General features: G+C 35.9%; 1 protein-coding gene across 6 annotated transcripts in view; it reads left to right on the forward strand.

Moving 5' to 3' along the window:
* LOC113111920 (exocyst complex component 6-like) overlaps positions 1-23,779 on the forward strand; it is a 68,501-nt gene that overhangs the window by 14,689 nt on the left and 30,033 nt on the right. For all 6 annotated transcript variants that reach the window (XM_026277134.1, XM_026277137.1, XM_026277133.1 and 3 more), the window contains exons 2-11: positions 4,221-4,392; positions 9,827-9,874; positions 10,016-10,106; positions 10,543-10,588; positions 15,095-15,299; positions 15,678-15,818; positions 18,144-18,212; positions 20,311-20,394; positions 20,474-20,520; positions 20,597-20,717. In XM_026277134.1, the coding sequence (XP_026132919.1) occupies positions 4,221-4,392; positions 9,827-9,874; positions 10,016-10,106; positions 10,543-10,588; positions 15,095-15,299; positions 15,678-15,818; positions 18,144-18,212; positions 20,311-20,394; positions 20,474-20,520; positions 20,597-20,717 (1,024 nt within the window). The remainder of the gene's footprint in view (positions 1-4,220; positions 4,393-9,826; positions 9,875-10,015; positions 10,107-10,542; positions 10,589-15,094; positions 15,300-15,677; positions 15,819-18,143; positions 18,213-20,310; positions 20,395-20,473; positions 20,521-20,596; positions 20,718-23,779) is intronic.

Here is a 23,779-nt window from a genome sequence, read left to right on the forward strand (position 1 = left end):
CGTAACTTTGGGTCTACCATTGGGGGGGTTAAACTTGCGGCATATTTATTAATTAATTAATTTATGGAATAATTTTCTTGTGTAAAAGGTAACATGCTAATTTGCATAATTTAATTATGCTGCCCCCCCCCCCCCAAAAAAAAACAAAAAAAACGGGTGACTCAAAAATCAACTTAAGTTACAATACAGTGACATTGGTTCTACACAGTCCCTGGCACCCTCTGGCTTTACCTCACAGGACACTGGCAAACCAACATCTAGCCAGCCAACTCCAGTCAACAAAACAGCATAATAACAAAAACAAAAATAACAGCATTAAAAACTTTCAAATAGAGAAAATGAAAGTGCAATTATATTATCACTTTGCATGAAATAAGACTCAAAAGTAGATTAAAAAAATAATAATAATTGTGTTTGCATTTAGCCTCTGATAACATCAAATTCAGAAACTGAGAAAATACACAAACTGAGTAAAGTGTGGACTGACGTTAACCTTAGTTGTGCTTTGATTCATTTTGTCACTTTGCAAACTCCTTGCAAAAAAAAAAAAAATTATATATATATATATATATATATATATATATATATATATATATATATATATATATATATTATAAACATCTCAGATTGAACCGGAGGTGGTAAATTCCTAATAATAATTTAACGTTACGTAATTTTTTAGGTATTTTAATAAGATAGATACCTAAAATACGTTGCGCATACAACTCAATTAACGCGATCATTATAAAAATGTTTGAACAACAAAACACATCCACTTGCACATATTTGACAATCGGAATATCAGATATATCCTGCTATAGATAACAAATTTGTGAAATTAGAATAAAAAGGAAATAAAAGCAGATCATCAGTCATCAGCGCTGACAAGCAATGAATGATTCGTCTCCATGGGAACCATAAAGCGATACTACGATCAATAACGGTCGCCTTGAAAAACTTTTAAACTTACCTGTGAAAAAGGTTAAGTAAGGCTTACATTTAAATGTGTCTTTGTTTTGTTTTGAGTGTATGGTCAATAAATAAAGTAATTAAAAAAAAGTGGGCACAAAATATGTTTGTCATGTATCTACTCCCCACACTTTGAGAAACGCTCATCTAACTTAACAGCTAATTTAGCGGGGTACCTCCGTTTGGTCAGGATTTTCTTTTCTTTCTTTTTTTGGCTGGTGTCGACAAACAATGAAAAATTGTTGTCTGGCTGCCTTTCAGTGTCCTTTTCATCTTTCCGTCAGCTTTTTCCACCCATTCATCCCAGGGACTGCGCAAAATAGTGAACTTGGTAGAGAAAGCCGGTTGGATAATACCAAGTAGTCGGTGCGGGGGGCGGGGGGTACATTACAGATTATTTAAAATATACATTACAGATTATTTAAAATATGATACTATCTTTCTTGCTGGCAAATGAAATTAATAAAGAAAACGAACAAAAGTATTTATTCTGAATATTTCATATTATTTTAATCTGAATGGTTTGATGATATTGAGGGGGTTATATAAATTGGATTTGATTTTTGGGGGGGTCATGACCCCCCTAACCCCCCTGCAAATTACGCGCATGGCCCTTGCTAATCGCTAAAAGCTTTTACACTCTTTTACATTTTAACAAACAAAGTATCAGTTTTAAACTTCTGCCAAATTCATAGCAAAATTCAATCAATAAAAACTGTTTTGGCGCTCTTTAATGCGACATTTGTTATCGCTTTGGTGAACCCATCATATCTTTCTCTTTACCACTATAGTACGAAAAAAACATGAATGGACATCAGAAGGTAGGCTATTTTATAAGATAGCCTAAAACTTACTGAAATGTCTCACGTAATCGTTTATTCTGTGTTTCAAACTGCAGAAAATGTGTAAAGCTTATAAACAATGTAACACAACAATACATATACCACGTAATAACCATTTGGTGTCCATAATCTCATCAGTCAGCTAGAAAAAAATAAGTATAAAGAGGAGCATTTTGCTAAATATATGTGCAATCGCTAATTGCGTATTTATATATTCTTACCTTATCTACAATAAGGAAAGAATGCAAGAAGCTAAAGATAAAATTCAACACCTATATAGTTGCATGTTATGAAGAAAAACAGACTCGATGTGTTTATGAAGTAAAACCACATTTATGCATTGAGGAGGAGCCCAAACAACACTCAGTGGTCAAATGATGCTGACATAGTTATGGTCAGTGATATTGGCACAGATTATGTGATACAGTTCTTTGTTCTTTCTCAGGAAAAGACATTTAGTTCCCACTTTAAGTGAATCTTAGTTAATACAACATCAGCAAAATTGATTAAAATGCTGTAAAGACAAGAAAAGATGAGACATGACACGTGACTGTATGACAGAAATTTAAAAGTTTTAAAATAAATAAAACATGTTTATTCTGTGGCACCTATTTTATTTCTTATATAGTAGCCAATAGCTTATTTAAAAAAAATGTTTAATTTTTATTTAGTTATTATTATTGTCTAAGCCCTGATTTTTAAGTTCTTTTTAAATCCATGTTTTAATATACAGTTCAGTTGTGAAGCAGTAGAACATGGCGCTAGCATAAACTACAAAAAAATGTATGCCTTGAATGCAGTTTAAGTCCTTTTATGACTAGCAAATGCACAAATAAACTGAAAATGAATTTGTGGTGAAAAGGCACATTACCCATGATGCTGTACAGAAAGTTCCACCAATCAGAGAGTTGCAGAAAGCAAACTGTGCCAAAAGACCTTGCAGTGAACACTCACGCACATGAAGTCTTATGCAAGTTTTGCAATAAACTTTTTTACAATTTTCTCCTTTTCCCCAAATACTCATTGCCCCTTTTGTGGATTCTAACTCAGTTTTTAGAAATACTTCATGAATTTAAAAAATGTAGTTTCCCAACCCTGCTATCAATCACTCAGTATCAATCACTCACTAGCATCAGCTAGTTGTGCCATTTTAAAGGTTGTCAATCACAGTCTAGACATTGAGGCTGTGTTGTCAATGGCAACCTGGATTTCATCCGAACCTTCTGCTCGGCATCTGAAAGAGAGAGCCAGCTGGCGTTTTCACTAGCATTGGGCCATCCAAGACTTTGCTGTACTTTGTTATTATGAATATCTTGATTTTTATGCTGGTTAATTTAATATGAATCTTATGCTAATTGCTGTGACTGTTCAAAAGTAGTTTTATAGCAATGTCTGCTTTTGACACAAACACAACACACCTGTGAACAGAGAAAGAACCTGCTTTTGAGTCATGGAGAGACAAACCATTTATCCTGTCTGAATAATTATTTTAACAAATTTTTAAAGTTAATCTTGGAAACGTATTTTCATCATGATTCATAATGCTTTAAAATGAGTTAATTCTTTCATGTAAGGAAGCAGAACTTTGTTAGGCCAACACTATGTCACCATACAAGCAGTGTGACACTTTGTCCAGCCAATTTAACTTGCATTTTAATATTGTTGTGCTGTTAAAACAGCCAATGAAAAGTCAGTTTTTACATGCATTGCTAAAAAAAATACTGTGATCTGTGAACAAAAAGAATTGCATTCCTCTTGTTCATGATACTCTGTCATGGTTTCCCAATCGAATGTTGTTTGGTGTATTCAGTACATGGTAATAACTTTGGTTTTAAGCAGTTTTTTTAAAACATTTGCACAGCAGTTTTGATTCCTGTGCTGGGCAACCACTTCATGTTCCGTGTTCAGTGTAAACCACATGAGAGCCACTGATCTATGCCTGCTGGTTTGGTTAAAATATTTGCATATGCATCAGCGATTGAACATGCACTGTGCCTTTGTTGCCCTCAGGGTGGCGCACTTGGAGAACTATTCATGCATCCTTCCAACTGCAGCACATTCTGCATTCTAGTGGTTTGCACTCACATTGTGTAGTTTGTAGGTTTCTACATGTAGGATATGGCGTGGTTTGGGTTCCACCTTCATTGTAATCTGATGTTAAAAGAGTTTGTTTTTTGGCCTTAATATTTAGCACTTATGAAAAATGTGTTTGAATAGACTGATGCGACAGTTTATAAGTGTGACTTTGATATTTGAAACCATTAAGATATGGCACACTAAACTGTTGTGTGTTTATATGTTAAAAAAATGTGGGTCACTGTTAATGTAAATGAACATGAGAGGACATTCATGGGACACTTCTGAAGACTGTTTGTTTGAAATAGTTTAATGTCTTCGTTTGTTTTATAGATCCGTTTACGATGATCAGCCCAATGCACACAAAAAGTTTATGGAGAAACTTGATGCCAGAATACGCAACCATGACAGAGAGATTGAGAAAATGTGCAACTTCCATCATCAGGGATTCGTGGACGCCATCACAGAGCTGCTGAAGGTCCGAGCAGATGCTGAGAAGCTGATGGTACGTGGAAATCATGATTAAATGTATTTTATGGATTAGTAACATATGCATTGATATTATTGAGAAATATATCTATATATAATTAATTTTGTTCTGCTAAATATTGTGGTAGTATCATGGTAGAATAATAGTATCAGGAAAAGGGAAAAAAATTACAAATAAATAAGATACACTGTTATGCTAAACAATGCTGGGTGATATAGAAAATGCACAACATATTCACATTGATTTTGCTCACAGTCCAAAATGAAATGAGCACTGCTGTGTTTTTGAATCCTGCTGAAAAGCAGTAATAGTAATATCTCTAGAATCAATTAAGTGGAATCCATACAAAATGCTTTATTAGTCCTTGACCCGTGTGTGCGGTTTACTACTTTGCATTTTTACTATGGATATAAAGGAAAAAAGATAAACTATTATTTATTGTGTTCATTTAGTGAAAAACATTGTGGATAAACTGGCCTTTCAACAAATGATTTACTGTGTTTTAACCAGTTTGGCAATTTTAGACTTTGTTATTATTATTATTATTATTATTATTATTCTTTATTATTATTATTGTTATTATTTTTAAATAGATTGACGTATGTGATCATTAGCTCCACCTCTAATGCAACTAGCCCTCGTAAAGACTTTGATTAGCTGAATCAGATGTGTTTAACTGTCAACCCTCTATGGACACCTTGGCAATTGAATTGTCATTGCCTCGTTAATTTTTTTTTGTTTACTCGTCAGACTGATATACTATTATTGTTTTCCATGGAATGAAGAGATACCCATGGTGTCAAGTTTGCCTTCACGATGGTTCAGGCTACGTTTACATGACAACGGTGTAGTCCAAAACGGAAACGTTTTTCACTTGCGTTTTAAAAAATATTTCACGTATAAATGACAACGTTTTCAAAAAGCTTTGTGTTTGCACATATCCGCGAATACAACCAAAAATACTGTATATCATATGCTAGGCCAGTAGTTGGCGCTATTACCTTGTTAGTAAACACTACCTGTAGGGAAGTGACAATTATATGATGTATATGATGCGTCTCCGCTGTTGGTTGTAATATTGGTGAAGTAAATCCACACTTTGCTGAAGAAGCATTAGCAAACTCTTGAGCAGCAACAACAGTACCATGTACTCTGCCATTGTTGTGTATGTTTGTTTGCGCTTGTCTTTAAAATGACACATACTGTGCATTAGAGATTGACCGTCAAAATACTGTAATTTGAAAGTTGTGTTTTAAAATACAACAACAAGCACCACAAAACCATTTAAAGACGTGCATTTAGCGGTCTCCTTGACGGGAAACAGTCAACAAAGTATAATGATCTCAAAAATATGGCTCACTCTCTTAATTTTACCAGATGATCATAATCACATCTATTCATTTCACAGTCCTGCCACTAGCACTTTATTCAGACTAAAATCCCTTTAATTCGGGTGCGAAAGCTTTTTTTTCCAAGTGGCTTTTGCACATAATAATAATACTGCTGAAAACGCATTTTAAGGTTATTAATTGATCATTAATTTAAACTACGAAATTATTGAATATTGGCATTCGTAAATGCAAATGAGTTGGATGGAAACCTGGCTATTGTCTGCATCAAACCATGCTTCCGAACAAATGTCATTCACCATTTTGGGCAGCTCCAGGACAGCTGTCTCTCCGAGCACTTTGCTGTCTGTCAGTGATGCGCGGGTCAATGTATTAATAACCCGCACCTGACCGACATTTTCAACTAACCTGCCCACAACTCGGACCGCAAAAAAAGGAAAAGAAAATATTGTACCCGACCCGCTTCCTGACCCGCAATTTTTAATATGTAGTAAATGCTCATCATATCGTCATTGGGCCATAGATGTAGGAACTACGCAAAAAAAAAGGAAAACTAAATAAAACTAAAACTAAAACAAAATCCTTAATATATTCTAATTTTGTCAAAAATTATTTTAAAAAATCGTCAATAAGCTCATAATTTGTTCTAAAATAGTCTAGTCTGGCTATGTCTATTTTTATGTTTCTGTTCAGCAGACATGAGCTTCGGGTTTGCGCATTTCTCCATATAGGCCTATTACGCTCCGTTCGCTCATTCTGTGGGGTCTCGCTCAACCCAGAATGGCCCGCTGGTTCCAAAATATGCAAGGAGACATTTAATTGTTTAGTAATAATAAACTGGTGTTTTCTGTGTCGCTGCAAAGATTAAGTTGACAACGCCAGAGAGAAATGCACATTATGGATTAGCCTACATAATCAGAGAGTAGCCTATTTATTTTGGTTTTAATATTTTCGTTTAAAAGTAGACATTTCAAGCTTTCTGTAATAGATAGCCTTATATTTCTCAAATCTGTGAGGCACACGCTGAGTTTCGGCGCCCTCCAGGTCACATGCAAGTGATCCTGCCGGCGCCTCATTACATTGTCTGTTATATATTTGCTTCTTATTTATAAAATACGGGCAATTGATTGATAAAACATTGATCAAAATTAAGATACAATTTATAGAAAACGAAAATCTTTATCTTAACAATCTGATTTTCTACAAAAAAATTATTATTATTATTTTTATTAGGCTATCATCATTATCATTATTATTATTATTATAATTAATGTTGAAAAGAGCTGAGAATATTTTTTCAGGTTTATTAGGGGGGATAAATTGAAAGAACAGCATTATTAAATTTGTTACAGTCACATTTATTTGTTACATTTATATTATTTACATCAAGCTTTTGAATGGTATAGTATTGTATATTGTTACTGAAACTTCATAATGTTTCACTTGATTATACATTTAGTCAGGAATTATATTTTGGAAAAAGTCTAACTAGTAAAATGTTTACAGGTTATGTGAAAACTAATACTACAAGTATATACATAAATAAAAAGAGACTCATGTGAAAGTGAAAGTGACATTCAGCCAAGTATGGTGACCCATACTCAGAATTTGTGCTCTGCATTTAACCCATCCGAAATGGGTTAACACAGAGCAGTGAACACACACACACTGTGGGCACACACCCGGAGCAGTGGGTAGCCATTTATGCTGCGGCGCCCGGGGAGCAGTTGGGGATTCGATGCCTTGCTCAAGGGCACCTAAGTCGTGGTATTGAAGGTGGAGAGAGAGCTGTTCATGCACTCCCCCCACCCACAATTCCGTCCGGCCCGAGACTAGAACCCACAACTCTTCGATTGGGAGTCCAACCCTCTAACCATTAGGCCACGACTTCCCCTATGAGTTCCCCTCATGTTTATGATCTCTGCTGAATAAAGCACTTCATCCTTTTTTTCTGAGGAAATCCATTTCTCAAATCCTCAACCACATATTTTCAGGGTTCATTATGTCTTATTGCTCTCATCGCTAAGCAAACAGTAAAAAAAAAAAAAAACTTGAACAGTATCGCTGTTTTTTCTTCTGTTATTGGCGTATTCAAGCCGTGCGCTTCAGTTTGAATCTGAATAGCGCATTCAGCGCGGGGGCGTGGTCACAGTAAATATAATGAAGGGAGACGTGAAAAACTAGACATCGCGTTGTTTTCATATGGATTACTTTATCACAGAATATCTGTTTTGGCAGCACTTGTTTGGTTTAAAAGTAGACATGTCAAGCTTTCTATAGATATCTCTCTCATGTCTCTTCGTTGAGTATTCACGGAGTTACAGTTCATTTTAATGACGTGTTTGTACATTACGATCATCGCAGACAGCACACCTTGTTTGTTATCTTTGTTTTATAAGTGCACAAAGTTCTGTTGTTATTATGTCTGTATTCAAAAAAAGTAGACCCTTTACAGATTCGATTGATGTATTACTCTTAACTGTACGATCAAAACTGAAAGTGTAATTTAAGTTCTTTTCGTGGTTATACATGCGTTAATCGACTACAGAGGGTTAAAAAGAGTTTTCTATAAAACAACACTTAATGAAGTCTTTAAAGTCATGTTTTACCAAAAACAGGTCTTCACCTTTTCTCGTGCTGCTTTCATCTCTACGTGCAGACTGAGCTCGTGCGTCATCTTCGTGCCAGTTATTCAGCCAATAAAGTGTAGGCCTATGTATTTCAAAATTGTGTCTAGTACTATATTAATTACAAAGGTTTAATTGGCATCTATATTTCAAACGACCCGACCGACCGCGACCCGAATAACATTGAAAATATTTTTGAATGACTCGTAACCGCGGGCAACCGCGGGTGACCACAGGCACCCGCTCATTTTGGATCAACCCGCGCATCACTGGTGTCTGTGAGCTGGGTGGAGTAACGGAGCCCTCAATCACGCTGCTGTGTTTGTGAGAGCTGCCAACTTCTCCACCCCATTTACAGAGTGAAATACTCTGACTACCTTTATCTCCCAGGAACGATATATATAAAATACATATTCATATATATATATAAAATACGTATATATACGTATATCGGGCCGACTGATATATCGGTTGACCTCTACTGTACATGTCTACATTCACGCACGCACATGATGTCACTGTTTTTAAAGATTCCTGTATTGGGTGTTTAAAGGAAATTATAACATTGCCCTTTTTCAGAAACTTTGCATTTTCAGTCCCCAAAACAGGCAAACCACATAAAGTTTCCCATTTTTGTCTGAAAACGTTGTCGTGTAAACAGCCCCTCAGTTATTGCACGTTCATGGGGTTCAGACCTCATGCTGGAATCGCACGCCAATTCTCTTTAGCTCCCTTTCCACTTCCCAGAGTGAAATATGGTGTCCAAACGGCACAGGAGTGGTTCAACAATCCTCATAATTAGACCCACATTATATAAAGCATATTCAGATAACAAGAAAGCACATACGGTATCAATGAGGTCGCTGGGCCCTCTTTGTTTCGCGAATAAATGAGATTTTTAATAAACTCGAAAATTGCGATGACCTAATGAGACTTAATATGTGGGAAAGTCTGCGGCCATGGGGTCCCTGCACCTGGGGCACTATACTGACGCAGTGGTGTGGAGGTCTTCACATTTGATGTTAATCAGCCACCCAGCGTTTGTGTTCAGCCGAAAGAAAAAAAAAAAAAGGAAAGAAACAATGTTTAATTACCAGAAAATGCTATCCGCATTTTACCCCAGACAATGAATGGCACATAGAGCTCATTGAAGTTACCAACAAGGGACCAGTGGTCAATTGGGTCATTGATTTGAATTGTTTGACAGAGCCAGAGGAACAACCAAAGTTCAAAAATCCCAAGTAAAATTGAGAAGTTTGTCACAGAATCTGTTAGAAAGGGCTGTCAGAAGCGATTACCGGCCATAAAAGCTCCCCGCCGACCAAAAGTTCAAGTTCCCGCTGCACATTTAATTTGAATTTGCATGCCTTTGTTCTTGACTCCTCATGAAGTATGATCTGATTACAAGGGTGAGCAGTTACAACAGGGAATCGTGGGCTTATTTGTCTAACAAAAGTGATATTATGTTTTAAGGGCCAAGTGAGCGACACCAATCGAAGACTTCAAGACGCCGGACGGGAGGTATGGCACAGTCTGGCTTTGTTAGTATGTCTGCCGTTAGATGGGCAGAAGAAAAGAATGACGATTATAGAACAATAACGCAGAAAGGACTGTCTCGTTAATTGAGAGGGCTTCACACTCTTTGACCTTCCCTTATGTAAGGTGACGGCCCAAACGGAGGAGGTCATCCGCTGCCGCATTCAACAGAGGAACATGGCTACCACGGTGGAGAGGTTGCAGCTCTGCATTCCCGGTGAGATGCCGTATTTGCCCAAAGATCTCACCGTGTGACCTGTAACGGCTACTTTTTGGTGCTTGTTTCCCACAGATTTTGTTAGAAGACTATTAAAAACTATCCAGATACCATAAACGCCTATGTTCCCCGGTTTCTTGTTACAGTAATGAGTCCAGGTCCTCATGTGTTTATATTTTACAGTCTCTCTGGCTTAAAACTTGATACGACTGTTCCTAATTGCTTGGACAAACAAATGCTTTGTTTTTGCAGTGGTTTAATCAAGAAACCAAATGGATGATTCTGTAGATATGTGCAGTTAGGTTGTGGTTTCTTTTGAAAAGAAATATAATTTTAGGAAATGGTTACAGTTCACTGAATGAAGATATTTTTTTTTAAATCTTTTTAATAAATGGTCTTTTTTTGCTTGAAATCATGCTGTCTTATGTTTCTGCAGTCTTGGAAATGTACAGCAAATTAAAGGAGCAGCTTGAATTGAAAAGGTAACTTATTACTTATTTGGACAAATGTGAGTTTTTTTCTTTATTCCAAATCAGTCATGTTCATCAGTGGTGACAAAATAGGTTAGAATCTCTTTTTTATTCAGCTCAGAAGTTCAATGAAAGGTGCTGAAAAGACAATGATTTTCATCCACCACATGATATTAAAGTAAATATTATTTGAGCTTTTAAGTAGGTTGAAGGTTTGTACTTTGCCGTCCAAATACAGTATAAAACTATTATTTTAGTGATTTGTTTCAGAAATAAAAATTAAATAAACACTCAATAAAATGTATAATAAATAAATGTAAAAAAAAAGATTTACACTCAACAAGGCATGTTAAAAGCATGTTTATTCTAAATGGTGTCAGTATGTTTAAGAGAAAGGGTCATTTTTAATTATCGACAACCCTAATTTTCACATAAATTAAAGAAAATAAATTATCATCTTCATGTATATATACAGTATGATAATAAGTGAATGTGTGAGCTTGATCATTGTCTACAAAACCACAGTTATTGTAAAATACGAGAAAAATTAAGATACTATTTATGGTTTGTTGTAGAAAGGGGTCCAAATAAAGTCACAATTTGAAAGATTTTTTTAATGGTGTGAAAGTCATGCAATACGAGGGTTGTACCCAAAACAGCAGAATATTATATAATTGGTTACTCCGAAATTAAATTCTTTAATAAAATAAATAGACATTAGAATTTTTTATCATTAAAAATTATCTATTTTATATGTATGTATGCAATGTAAAAAATTTAAATAGAAAGAGTGCGATAAACTGCATTAGTTTCCACCAAAATCAGTATTGTATCTGGTCGGTATTGAAAAGTACTTATTTTTCTTTACATTTTTACGCAAAATACAATATCCGCCGAGTTTTTTTCTAAACCGTGACAAATGCCAGTCTTCTTTCTCTGCAGAACATGATATATCGACTCAACCAATCACATCGCACCATTCCACACACTCCAGACAGTAATGGTGGTGCTTTGAATACACCCGGCATCCTAGTTTTCCTCATCTACTTTGTACTTTGAGATCAACGAACAAACTTAGAGCTGCAGGATAAATCACATATGATTGTCATGCGCATCTTGCCAGTAAAGCCGGTTCAGTGATAAATCTTCATTTTGTGCTTTCAAATGGAGCGGCATTTATTGCATTTAAATGGATTTATTCAACTTGTTATATATAATTTTTTTTTTTTTTTATCTAAAAATGCTTAAACCTCTTAAAAAGAAGTGTTCAGTCATCTCCTAGAATGAAGGAATCAGTGTAAGGTCACATTTAGAGCCCTGCACGGGCCTCAAATCTAGGCCCGAGCCCGGCCCTGGCCCGAGACACTCAGGCCCTGGCCCGACCCGTGTCCGACAGCTCATCAGAATTATCAGCCCGAGTCCGACACGAGCCCATGTTATTTATTTATTTATTTATTTATTTTATTACACAGAGGGAGCCTGTCCTATTTGCAACAATTAAAAAAGGTGGCAGTTTTGTGTTATGTTTCTTTTCGTTTCTTTATCAAGTTAATTTAGAAAAATAGAGCATTTTTTTTTTTAATGACTATTAACATTAAACAGCCGAGCCGACAGCGAGTAGCCTAAAACATATTTAATCAATTAAGCATCTCAAATTAACGTTAATACTTTACTTGGCTACAATAAAATCCATATATAAAACACTTCAAGCATATCACACAGACAGTTAGTTTAATAAATGTTTATTTATTAAACCACAGTGAGTAAAATAAAATAAAAAAATGAAATACTGAAGCAGGCTCGCAACAGCACTCGCAAACGAAATGAGAAATAGCCTACAATCTAAACAAATTAAATTAATTAAAAACAAACTTGCAGGTTGTCTTACCTCAAAAAGGCACCACAGAACATGTCCATTCTTTTTTCCATTAGTTTCCAACAGTTAAACGAAAATAAAGTCCAGTCAAATGAAAAGTTAGAACAGTCTCTTACAGAGCATCGTGAAGAAAGAGAATAGCCTCCAGAGTGGAAGGTTTTAACCCCGTCCTCCTCTCTTCCCGCTGCGCTGAAGACACGTTCGTTGCTGCTGCTGGCGGGACATTAAACACAGAGCGAGCCAGTCTTGACAGTCGCGTTAGCAGGGTCTCGTGCTGTTTACATTAATTTACATTACTTTAGAGGCCTATAATAGCTACTACTACAATAAGTGGATATAAGTGAAGTGTAATCGTGGGTCGCACTGATGGAAAAGCACGCGTGCGTGAGACTGTCATGTCAGTATGTCAGTTTAATTATAACTGGTTGAATTATCAGATTATGAAAGTTATGAGGTTATGAAATGTATTTCTATGTTTGTTTTTCTATCGTCGACATCAGCTTCTCATTTTTTACGTAAAGTCTAAAAATATAAATAGAAGGATAACCCAAAAAAGGCCCGAGGCCCGGCCTGCATGTGAGCTATAATGTGAAAATTGGCCCGAAGCCCGGCCCTAGGGGAATAAATAAGTCGGGGCCCGTCGGGCTCGGGCTGAAATGCAGAGCTCTAGTCACATTGAGCTTGAAAATAATGACCCTTCTTTGTCCATGAATGTCTACTTAGTCAGTCATAACACATCATGAATAAATAAACTATTCAAACGCAAAGACAATTGACCTTGTGTGTGCCCTTCTTCACAGCACTGCCCTGTACCAGCAAGCCCATGACAGGCCATCTCCAAATTGAGGCAATTAGTGCAACGTGTTTTTCCATTAATCTGTGTGTCGCCACGGCGTGCTAATGACTAGGCTGGGACATGGTCTAATCAGACAGGGATTCTTTCACAGTTCACATGTAGCACTCGCTGAGAAGGGCGCCACTTTGGCCTTCCACATGGACGCACGCGCACTTCAGAGCGTTGAGGTCAGGGAGCATTCAGAGGCACCGGCTACTGTGGTACAAGTTAATAAGTGTATAAGAGCATTGAATATGGAAAGACACAAGTGCACGAGTTTTGTATTTTAGAGCCCATGTTGCATGCATAATACTTGATATATTTTTAATATTTTGAATAATTATGATTTTTTTTTTAATTCTTTTAATGCTTACAGTAAAGCAACTATTTTCTTTTCTTTTTATTATTATCAGCTTTGAAAACAGTTGTGCTGCTTTTTTTAAGATTCTTTTTCATGAACAACAACAACAAAAAACTGCATTTATTTGAAACTGAATTTTTTTTGTACTGTCAATGTTCATCAATTTAATGCATCCTTGCCAAATAAGAGCATTCATATATTTATTTATTTACTTATGTTAAATCTTACTTAGCCCAACATTTTTGCCGGAGACTGGAGTAATGATACTGAAAATTTACTTTTGCCATCACAAGAATAATTTTCATTTTAAAATGCATTCTGTTAGAAACCAGTTATTTTTAATTATACGAATATGTATTAATATTTCACAGTGTTAAGTTTTTACTGTGTTTTTTATTAAGTAAATGCAGCCTCAGTGAGACTTGTTTTCAGAAACAGAAAAATAGTTTAAAAATGGTAAAAAAAAACCTATGCTTTCCCATGACTTGATTGCGGCATAATTCCATAAATTTGGCCACTACACTAATTGATACAAGCAAAATATATTATAAGTTGGGTGTGAAGAGCACAGGAATACAAGCCGTTAATAAACTTTTGTGTATGTTGTGGTAGTATTGTAGTTATTCAGTGCTGATAAACAACCACCTGTGGCCCCACAGTTGCAAAATTGCTTATCAACAACATTTAATATCAACAGAAATTTTTCTTGTCTTTTGTTTTCTTTAAAAAAAAAAAGTTAACCTTGCAACAGAAGTGAACAGGGGATGGATTTTACAGAAATGTCAAGCTTTTAATTTTATAAAAACGCTTACACTAATTCTCCTCTTAAAACTTGTTTGAGCTGTAAAGTTGTTCTTGTAATTTTTAGTTATTTTAGGGTTTTATGGCAATAGACTTGTGAACAGACTCTTCACACTAAAATCATGTTAGGGCACATATGGTTTACATCTAGTGGCTGTAGTATTGAAACGTGAGTTCAGAGTTCACTTTCATCATGGTGCAAGCTCACAGTGATTCTCTTAGCCTGAGATATGATTTTTATAGATACTTCAAAGTATGCCGTAATACAAACACAATCTTTTAATTTGGCTCCTTCAGAATTGCTAATACTATATCCCTAATGGTTGTTATAACTTATAATAATAATAACAATTATAACTTATCAAATATTTAATGACACCTCTGTCAAATGTATAAAACAGTCGATGAACATAAGTGTCAAAATAAAGGTGCATCTGAACAAAATAGATATCATTGTTTGTGTGTGTTCTGTGTTGTCATTACATTGTTTCATTATTCATTTGATCAATGCATCTCTCCATATCAGCGTTTCATCGTAGCCTTTATTGATCATCACATTGCTGTTATCAGATTGATGTTTCAGTGATTTTAGGGGGCTTCAGGGACTAGTAAACTGGTGTCTCACATGATTATTTTCCTTTTCAGATACTACTCTGCATTGAAAACCATGGAGCAGCTAGAAAACACTTATATTCCCAGAGTGAGCCAGTACAGGTTCTGCCAAATCATGGCTGAGATGCTTCCTAAACTCCGAGAGGAGATTAAAGAGATCTCCATGTCCGACCTAAAAGACTTTCTGGAGAGTATCCGAAAGCACTCGGATAAAATTGGTGAAACCGCAATGAGACAGGTAGTATTTTATTTTATTTTAGGCTGTTGTAAATCTAGATTCCAAAATCTAAGCTATGGTTGCTTCCCGAGACGGATTCTTATAAGTGACTGATTTTGAGGGCTATACAGGTGTCTGCATGTCCATGCATAATGCATTGGATGATAGATTCATTGATCATAGGTTTCAGAGCTTGCTGTTTGCATGTTAATGCTGCCTACCTTGTGGAACAGCCTGAGCAAAACCCTGATGCTTTAAAATATTTTATGTAGACACCTGGTTTTGAAATGTAGATAATGTGTACTAAATATTTTTGCACACGTATATAGATAAATATAGTTGCAGTGAGAGGCTGTTGACTTTGTTGTTGAGCTTATCTTCATCACCTTGTTCTCTCAGGCTCAGCAGCACCGTACGTTTAACAGTGAAGTGCAGAAGCAGGTGACTCTGAGCTGTGCCAAACCTATGTATGGCCGAACACCTCTCCATCACAACGGCCTGAGCGCAGAGGCAGCGGATGAAGAGGAGATGGATGAGGAGGTACATTCTAAGAATATTTAGCATCATCAAGGCCAAAATAAACATGAAGCTCCATACCTTACCCCTGCTTTATGTATGACATCAACATCAAGATCTTCTAAAAAAAAAAACTTCCTGATTTCCTCCGAATTTCCAAAATTATATTTGACAAAGAAAATTCATTTTGAATCATTATATTTTTTTATTTTTTTATAAATGCAAATATTTTCCTCTGATGCTTGTTAATAATATTTAATTAATGTATCAATTTACTGTTACAGTAAAAAGTAAAAATTAGAGCTGGGCAAGTAAACACGCTAATGTCACGTTACCGCATTAATTAATGCAGACAATTATTTTATTGCATTTTTTTGGTATTATTAATATATTGAAAGCCCGTTGCTCACTGGCTCTGAATTATGATTAAAATTAATGGTTAAAAATGCCTAGTGCGAGTACACCATGAATTGAGATTTACAATAAATATTTTAACTGCTACTATGTAAAAGGAATACTGCAGTAAAAAAAGCACCTTATTTGTTTAAAGTGTATGCTAACCAAATATTATTTCACTTTTGTTCATGTAGCAGTACTTTTAAAGGTCCCATGACATGGATAATTGTCTTTTTTTAAATGCGTTTTTAATGTTTCCTGAGGTGTACTTCTATTGTTAGTATGATTTTTACATTTAAAATTTAAAAATAGAAGTCGTTGTTATATCCTGATTTTAGCCCTCTGGCTTGAATGCTCTGTTTGAAGGGGCGTGTCTGCTGTGAGACTCTGTTGTGATTGGCTGACATCTTTGCATTAGAAATGTGTATTACCGTATTTTCCTGAATATAAGTCACACTTTTTTTCATAGTTTGGCTGGTCCTGCGACTTATAGTCAGGTGCGACTTATTTATCAAAATTAATTTATCATCAACTCTCGTGGCTGTAGACGGTAATGTTTTCTCTTGGTTCTAAATAAATACAACTTATAGTCCAGTGTGACTTATATATGTTTTTTTCCTCATCATGACGTATTTTTCGACTGATGCGACTTATACTCAGCTGCGACTTATAGTCCGAAAAATCCGGTACATGTGGAACCCCACTCAAATTACTTTTACTAGTTTTTTTATATATAACAGCTGTTGAGATTAACGAATCGTGGAAGTGTTGATTATAGCATTATTTTTTAGATCTTTTCCCATCACATGAAAGGCTGCAGTGATGAGCATTGAGTAGACAGAGTCTGTTTATCGCATGAATGCAGTGATCTCGTCATTGCAATGCGTTTTCTCTCACAAAGTGCTTTCACCACTACTAACAGCAAACACAATATCGACATGAATACAGTAAGAGCTTCGTTGTGCAGCATAACAGCATCATTCATTATAACGACAGTTTGGGCAGGTGTGCAGATATACTGGCGATGTCTGACAGCTCCGAAAAAATAAAGGGAGCATTCTTTGATCGCTCTCTGTAGTTAAATCACAATTTAAATATCAGATTTTTTTCATGTTACTAAGAGAAACAACGTGAAGTTGATCGTTTAGTCACTGGCTTGATTCACTCATGCATAAACAGTATTAAACGATTTAGAAAGAAAGTCTGTGTGAACTTGAATAATTAGCTACCCATCAGAAATCACTGATCACAGATCAGGCATTAATGAACACTGTTACTCACTGTTTGTGGCGATGCTGTCAAATCCATATTGTAAAAGTCTGTTTGTAAAGCCTGTGCTGACATTGCGACTGAATTAAATGAAAATGTTTGGGCGGGCAAAGCAGACAAAGGGGAGGTAACTTTCCCCTTATGACATCATAAGGGGAAGATTCCAATCGGCCCATCTGAGCTCTTGTTTTCTCAAAGGCAGAGCAGGACACCCAGGGCTTGGTGTACACCTATCGAAATCTCTAGCCACTGGGGGACCATAGACAGGCTAGGGAAACTCATATTAATGTTAAAAAACCTCATAAAGTGAAATTTTCATGTCGTGGGACCTTTAAATCACAAAAGAGCACAATACACTACTTGATGTATTATTGTATTAAATGTATTATTGAATTTTGTGCATAACAATGTGATTCATTGAAATTAAAAAAATAATCTTTACCCAGCACTGTTAAAAATACATTTAAAACCAACATAAAAATGTGGTAAAACTGTGTAAAGGCAGTACAACAATTCCTATGATGCATAAATACATAAATTAGACTTTTAATAATGCTCATTTGCTTAATACTTATATAAAATATTATATTATTAATTAAGTTAACACATCACTGTTCAATCCATTGCCATTAAAGTCATTTGGGTCAGGAAATGTTTCTTAAACCTTTCGGTTTTCTTTTTAAGGTCTTGACGGCGCAGGATCTGGTGGATTTTTCTCCAGTCTACCGATGTCTTCACATCTACACTGTTTTGGTAATTCCCAACATCTCTTTTACTACAGATGTGCTGTGCACACAGTGAACAACCAATATATCAACAGCCTGTCTCCATAACATGTTATGAAAGTCTGTTTGGGTTCTGCAGTAGAACACAATGTGTTTTATTGAGAAACATTCCTGTTGATCTGTTTCTAATAGGCTTTCAGCCTCTGAGTTGACAGTGCGTTTTCATTGAAAGGCTTTTCTCTCAAAGTGGCTCCTCGAACATTAATGGCTTGTATAAGCAAAGGGATTTCCAGAGTTTTGACTGTCGTGATATCAATATTATTTTTGCTTTAAACCAAACGCAAACTGTGGAGAGGTGAGATTGAGTTTGTTCGTGCTCTGTGCCATCGCTCATCTGGTCAGAACTAACACCAACAAAAGGGTCAGACTGCAGCATCTAATGGGACTGACCGAGCAGTAACCCCCTTTTTTCCCTAAAAACAATGCAGTGAAAAAGTTATTTTGCTTCGGCATTCAGATTGTGCACAAACTGCGGTGCATTCACTGGCCATAGGATGAGTCGAGGGCATTCCCCTCAATGGTTCAGTTAATGAGAACACGAACGCGTTTGACCGCAGTGCTACCAGATTGCTCAAATTTGCTGGCAAGAGCCGAGGGCCACTCTTCAGCCACACCGAGAAGAGAGAGGGGGCACAGGTGCTTTGCCTTCAGAGAGATTGAATACACTTTGGGAATACACTTTGCCTAAATTTCAGTCAAACCACATATAAACATACCTATACATCTAGTTTCCAGCTGAAATGAACACTAGATGCAGCAAAACGTCAACCACTTCTATTCCTTTTTACACAAAAAACAATAATGAGGTGAATGATTAAAAAAATAAAAGCTTCAGCCCAGTTCTTTGCACAATACTATATTATAACCTCAAAATACTGTTACCATAGTGTTTGATGTGTTAATTTTTGATATTTGCATTGCATAACCTGCTTCATATGTATGGCTTTTCAGATTTAGTAAACTTGCTTGGTAGCCCACCTGATACAGAATTCCACTTGCGATGCAGAGTTATGGAGTATGAATCAAAAGTCACGAAACATCACAAAAGAGCTTAATAGAAAGCGTCGTTAAACAACAACAACTAGATAAAAAAGTTGGTCAAGACAAACTTTGAAGTTAGCTTGAGAAAGCCTGACCAGGCTTTTTTACATTTAAAAGATTTGATAGGGTGTTGCTATGCAGTTACTAGGCTACCCTGGGTGGTTGCTGCATATGTGGTTGCTAGGGTACCCAGGGTGGTTGCTAAGGTGTTGCTATACAGTTGCTAGGGTGTTGCTCAACTTAGAGCCCCTTTCACACTGCACGTCGGACCCGCAATATTTCCGGAACATTGCCGGGTCGTCTTCTGTGTGAAAGCAACCACGTCCCGGAATTGATTACCGAATTGAACTCAGGTCGGGGACATAGTAACATTCGACTCGGGACGAGCGCTGTGTGAACAAAAGCCAGATCTAATTCCGTGTCGAAGTGATGACGCGCGTTATCGCGTGACTCTTTTACCGGCTGTTTTGAAGGAAGATCAACATTCGCGACGATAACATGTGTGCAAACTGTAATGAAGCAGAGATCAGTTAGTTCCTCACTTTCCGCGCTGACGCCGAGACCGTTTGCTTGCTTCAGTGAAAGTATAACGTGCCTAGCGTTGTCGACTCGTACATTACACGTCACATGCGGATGTCACGTGTCGTTACGGGATCTTCAAGGGTTGTGTGTGAAAGCACGCACATATACCGGGTCATCACTCGCAGTGTGAAAGTGCCAAATCTAGCGACCAGGAAACAATTACAGGAACACTTTACCCCTGTATTTGCCGGAATGGCAGTGTGAAAGGGGCTTGAGTGTGAAATTGAAAATCCATTGCTAAAGTCAATCAGTGATTGAACAATTGACTGGTTTGCATTAGAAAACATTCTGTGTCTTGTGTGCCTTAACCTGATTAATTACAAAACAGTTTGCTCTGGGGTAAAATGAACAGTTGCATGCTGTGCAAGTTGAATGCTCTTGAATGAATTAAATTAAATGGATATTAATTAGTTTTTTAATGCCACATTCTGTTTTCTTTATAGGGAGACAGGGAGACGTTTGAAAATTACTATAGGAAGCAAAGAAAAAAACAAGCAAGACTAGTACTGCAGCCTCAGTCTAACATGGTTAGTATCCGTTGCTCTTTGTACAACCCCAACAGTTTGATTTCATGTATTTTTTTTAATTGAATGTGTTTCACTTCAGCACGAGACAGTGGAGGGCTACAGGAAGTACTTTAATCAGATTGTCGGGTAAGTTAAATCTGCATTCATTTGTGTAGTTTTCTCAAGCTGATAAAGTAATGCCAACTCCCATCATGCTTTGCAGGTTCTTTGTGGTGGAGGATCACATACTTCACGCCACACAAGGCCTGGTGACTAGAGCCTTCACAGATGAACTGTGGAACATGGCCCTGTCCAAAATCATTGCAGTGCTCCGCACACACTCCGTGAGTCCTGCACACACACACTCGTCCCAGTCAAGTCTGAGCACTGTGGGGGATGCACTAAGGAGTCTCATGCAAAGATTTGACATCCCCCTCTCTTTCTCTCTCTGCTGTGCTCTGGCCCAAGTCTCTTTTTTGTGATTAAAAGTTAGCTAGCAGTGGGAGAGAGCAGGCTTGACCCCTTTGTTCGGGCCGCAGGACACAGGCTGTGGGTATTTGCATAATCCCTCACTGATTTACAACTGACTGGCCCTCCAAACACACTCTCAGCCCCAGCAGTTTAGAATATTCACAGTTAATCTGCTGTTATTGTTGCAATCTGTCCTCATTAGGCCCAACTGACCTCTCCATTAGATCAGATTGAATGGATCGCCGCTGAAAGGGCTCACCAGGAAATGCTTCCAATTATCATTCCAAATGCCTTGTTTTGAAAATAAACTTCACTGAAAGACACGACTAAAGCCCTCTTAGCTCCTGAGCTGCCTGCGTTGATAAAAAAAAAAATGGTGTAGGATTTACTTTGAAACAATTTTCATTCAGGAATTCTAGTCAGTTTCACAAATTATTGCAGAGAAAAGGCAAGGAGCATATTAAACATGGACATATGAAGTAGAAAGACTGTAAGTGGTATTTTCTTGTAAAATGTACTCCAGTAATCTTACATTAAAAAAAATGACAATGTAAAAGCAAAAACAAAATTTTGTCATTTTATAGTCATTTAAATGAATTAATTCCCAGATTTGATAATGGACACCAGAAATGTCTATATATATATATATATATATATATATTTATTTCAGTAATAATTTGAAGAACAAATATTTCTTTCTTTAATTTCTTATAATTATAATAATTAAAGAACAAAAGTCATGGTGATTCACCATTCAAAACACATGGGAACCTTAAGTGTATATCTCCGTTAAATACATGCTTTCAGGCTGAAATTATACACTCACAAAAGCAATTTTCTTCTTCTTCTTCTTCTTTTTTTTATTAAACCAACCCCCAAAAAATGAATTTTATGATGATATATGAGAATATGATGTGTGTATCATGAGGAATTGCTTGAATATATTTGTTTTCTTGAAGCACCCACTCGAATATTTCAGTTAGGATGTTATATTTTATTATATAAAAAAATGCTACTGTGATTTTAACTTGCAATAACAGTTATCCTTCTTGTTCATTTGCTTATGTTTAACAAGTTCCAGTTTAATTAGATCTTGTGTAATTAAATTATTTGAATAAAAAGTAAATAAATAATAGACCTAAATATGATGTATATAAACTATAAATATAATAAATATTAATAATATATATATATATATAATTCAAAATAATGATATCTTTTAAATAATATATTTATTTAATAATTACATCACACATAACCTTTATATGCTATAAAATAATTATTTAATAAATACATCACACATAACCTTTATATGCTATAAAATAATTAATGGAATTTAAATAGTATACTATTTGTTATTGGTGTCATATATCCGCATGTGTGTGTTTGTGTTCTCGTCCTAATGCTTGTCAATGAAGTACATCACGTCCTGAAGTGTGGAGTGACAGTGTGTGTTGCAGCCTGACCAGTGCTTATTTAACCGTGTGATTTACGCACTCACTCCCGCGTCTGAGAGGCAGGCCACTGTGCCCCATCTAAATGTTTAACAAGAGAATCACACTAGTGCAAAGGGCTGTAAATCAAACGTGCAGCTTCTGTACAACCACCCTCACTATCAAACCCCACCAACCTGGAAGAAACTCGTCTGGCTCATGGTTAAATGCTCTGGAGAACTTTGTGGAGGCTAAAGCTGCTGCCAGCTTTGTGTTAATGTTGATAACAGTTTCTCATAGAATAGCTCACATCTACAGATCTACATCTAAATCAATAACTAGTTAAACACTCATCAACAATTGAGTGAGAACTGCATTAAGTTGCCAAAACCTGGGGCATCAACCATTTTTCTTTTACCATTCCAGCTCAATTTATTATTTTCCTTAGTTGTCAGTTATAATCATCAGAATTAAAATAAATAAACATTTGAAATGTATCAGTCTGTGTGTAATGAATTAATATAATATACAAGTTTCACTTTTTGAATGGAATTAGTGAAATAAATAAACTTGATATTCTAATTATATGACCAGCACCTGTATATATATTAGTGTTGGCAAACAATTAATTGCAATTAATCGAATCCAAAATAAATGTTTTTGTTTAGGTAATATATGTTTTTGTACTCTGTGTATTTTTATGTATTTGTAAACAAAACACATGCATATATATATATTTAAGAAAAATATGTTATGTTTGTTTATTAAATATATCTATGTATAATATAAAATATAAGAATAGAAATATATAAATGTATATACATGTTAATATTTAAAAAATATATATGGTGTCTGTGTGTGTGTGTGTGTGTGTGTGTGTGTGTGTGTGTGTGTGTGTGTGTGTGTGTGTGTGTGTGTATAAAGTCACGGCTCACATCGCATTTTATTAGCCCTATTACTTCCGAAATAATGAAGGCTAAAATGCCTGTAACTAATCTAAAGTAAAATGTTTAAAACATTATAAAAACACTTATTAGTTTATCTCCAAAGCAAATCCTCTAAAGTTATAGGCTAAAAAAACGTCAGTCCAAAAACAAATTAAAGGTGAAGCTGATGCCTACCTCTTTCATTCGGCAGGAATCCAAATGTTTCCATGTTCCCGACATATCTGGATGCTAAAATGTTATTTATTATATAGCGTTTGTACTTTCAGTTATTATTATTTAAAATAATCTTGTTGGTTAATGGTTGTTGGTTACGAAAAATAACGAAATTAACATCCCTAGTCAGTAACGTCACATTTCAAAGAATACAGAATAATAGTTACTGTATAATAAATAATGCTGTATTTGCGTCCGAAAGACGGACTCCAAATTTAATTCTAAGAATTACTTTGAGGTTAAGACAGTAAATGAAAATTGTTCAGCTTACGGTAAATTTGAGAAGCTCCGCTAGGCTATTTTCCCCTCACTCCACAGCAAATCATTTCAATTAACAGTATT

Source organism: Carassius auratus, chromosome 12 (genome assembly GCF_003368295.1).
Source record: "Carassius auratus strain Wakin chromosome 12, ASM336829v1, whole genome shotgun sequence".
In the NCBI taxonomy this organism is placed as follows: Eukaryota; Metazoa; Chordata; class Actinopteri; order Cypriniformes; family Cyprinidae; genus Carassius; species Carassius auratus.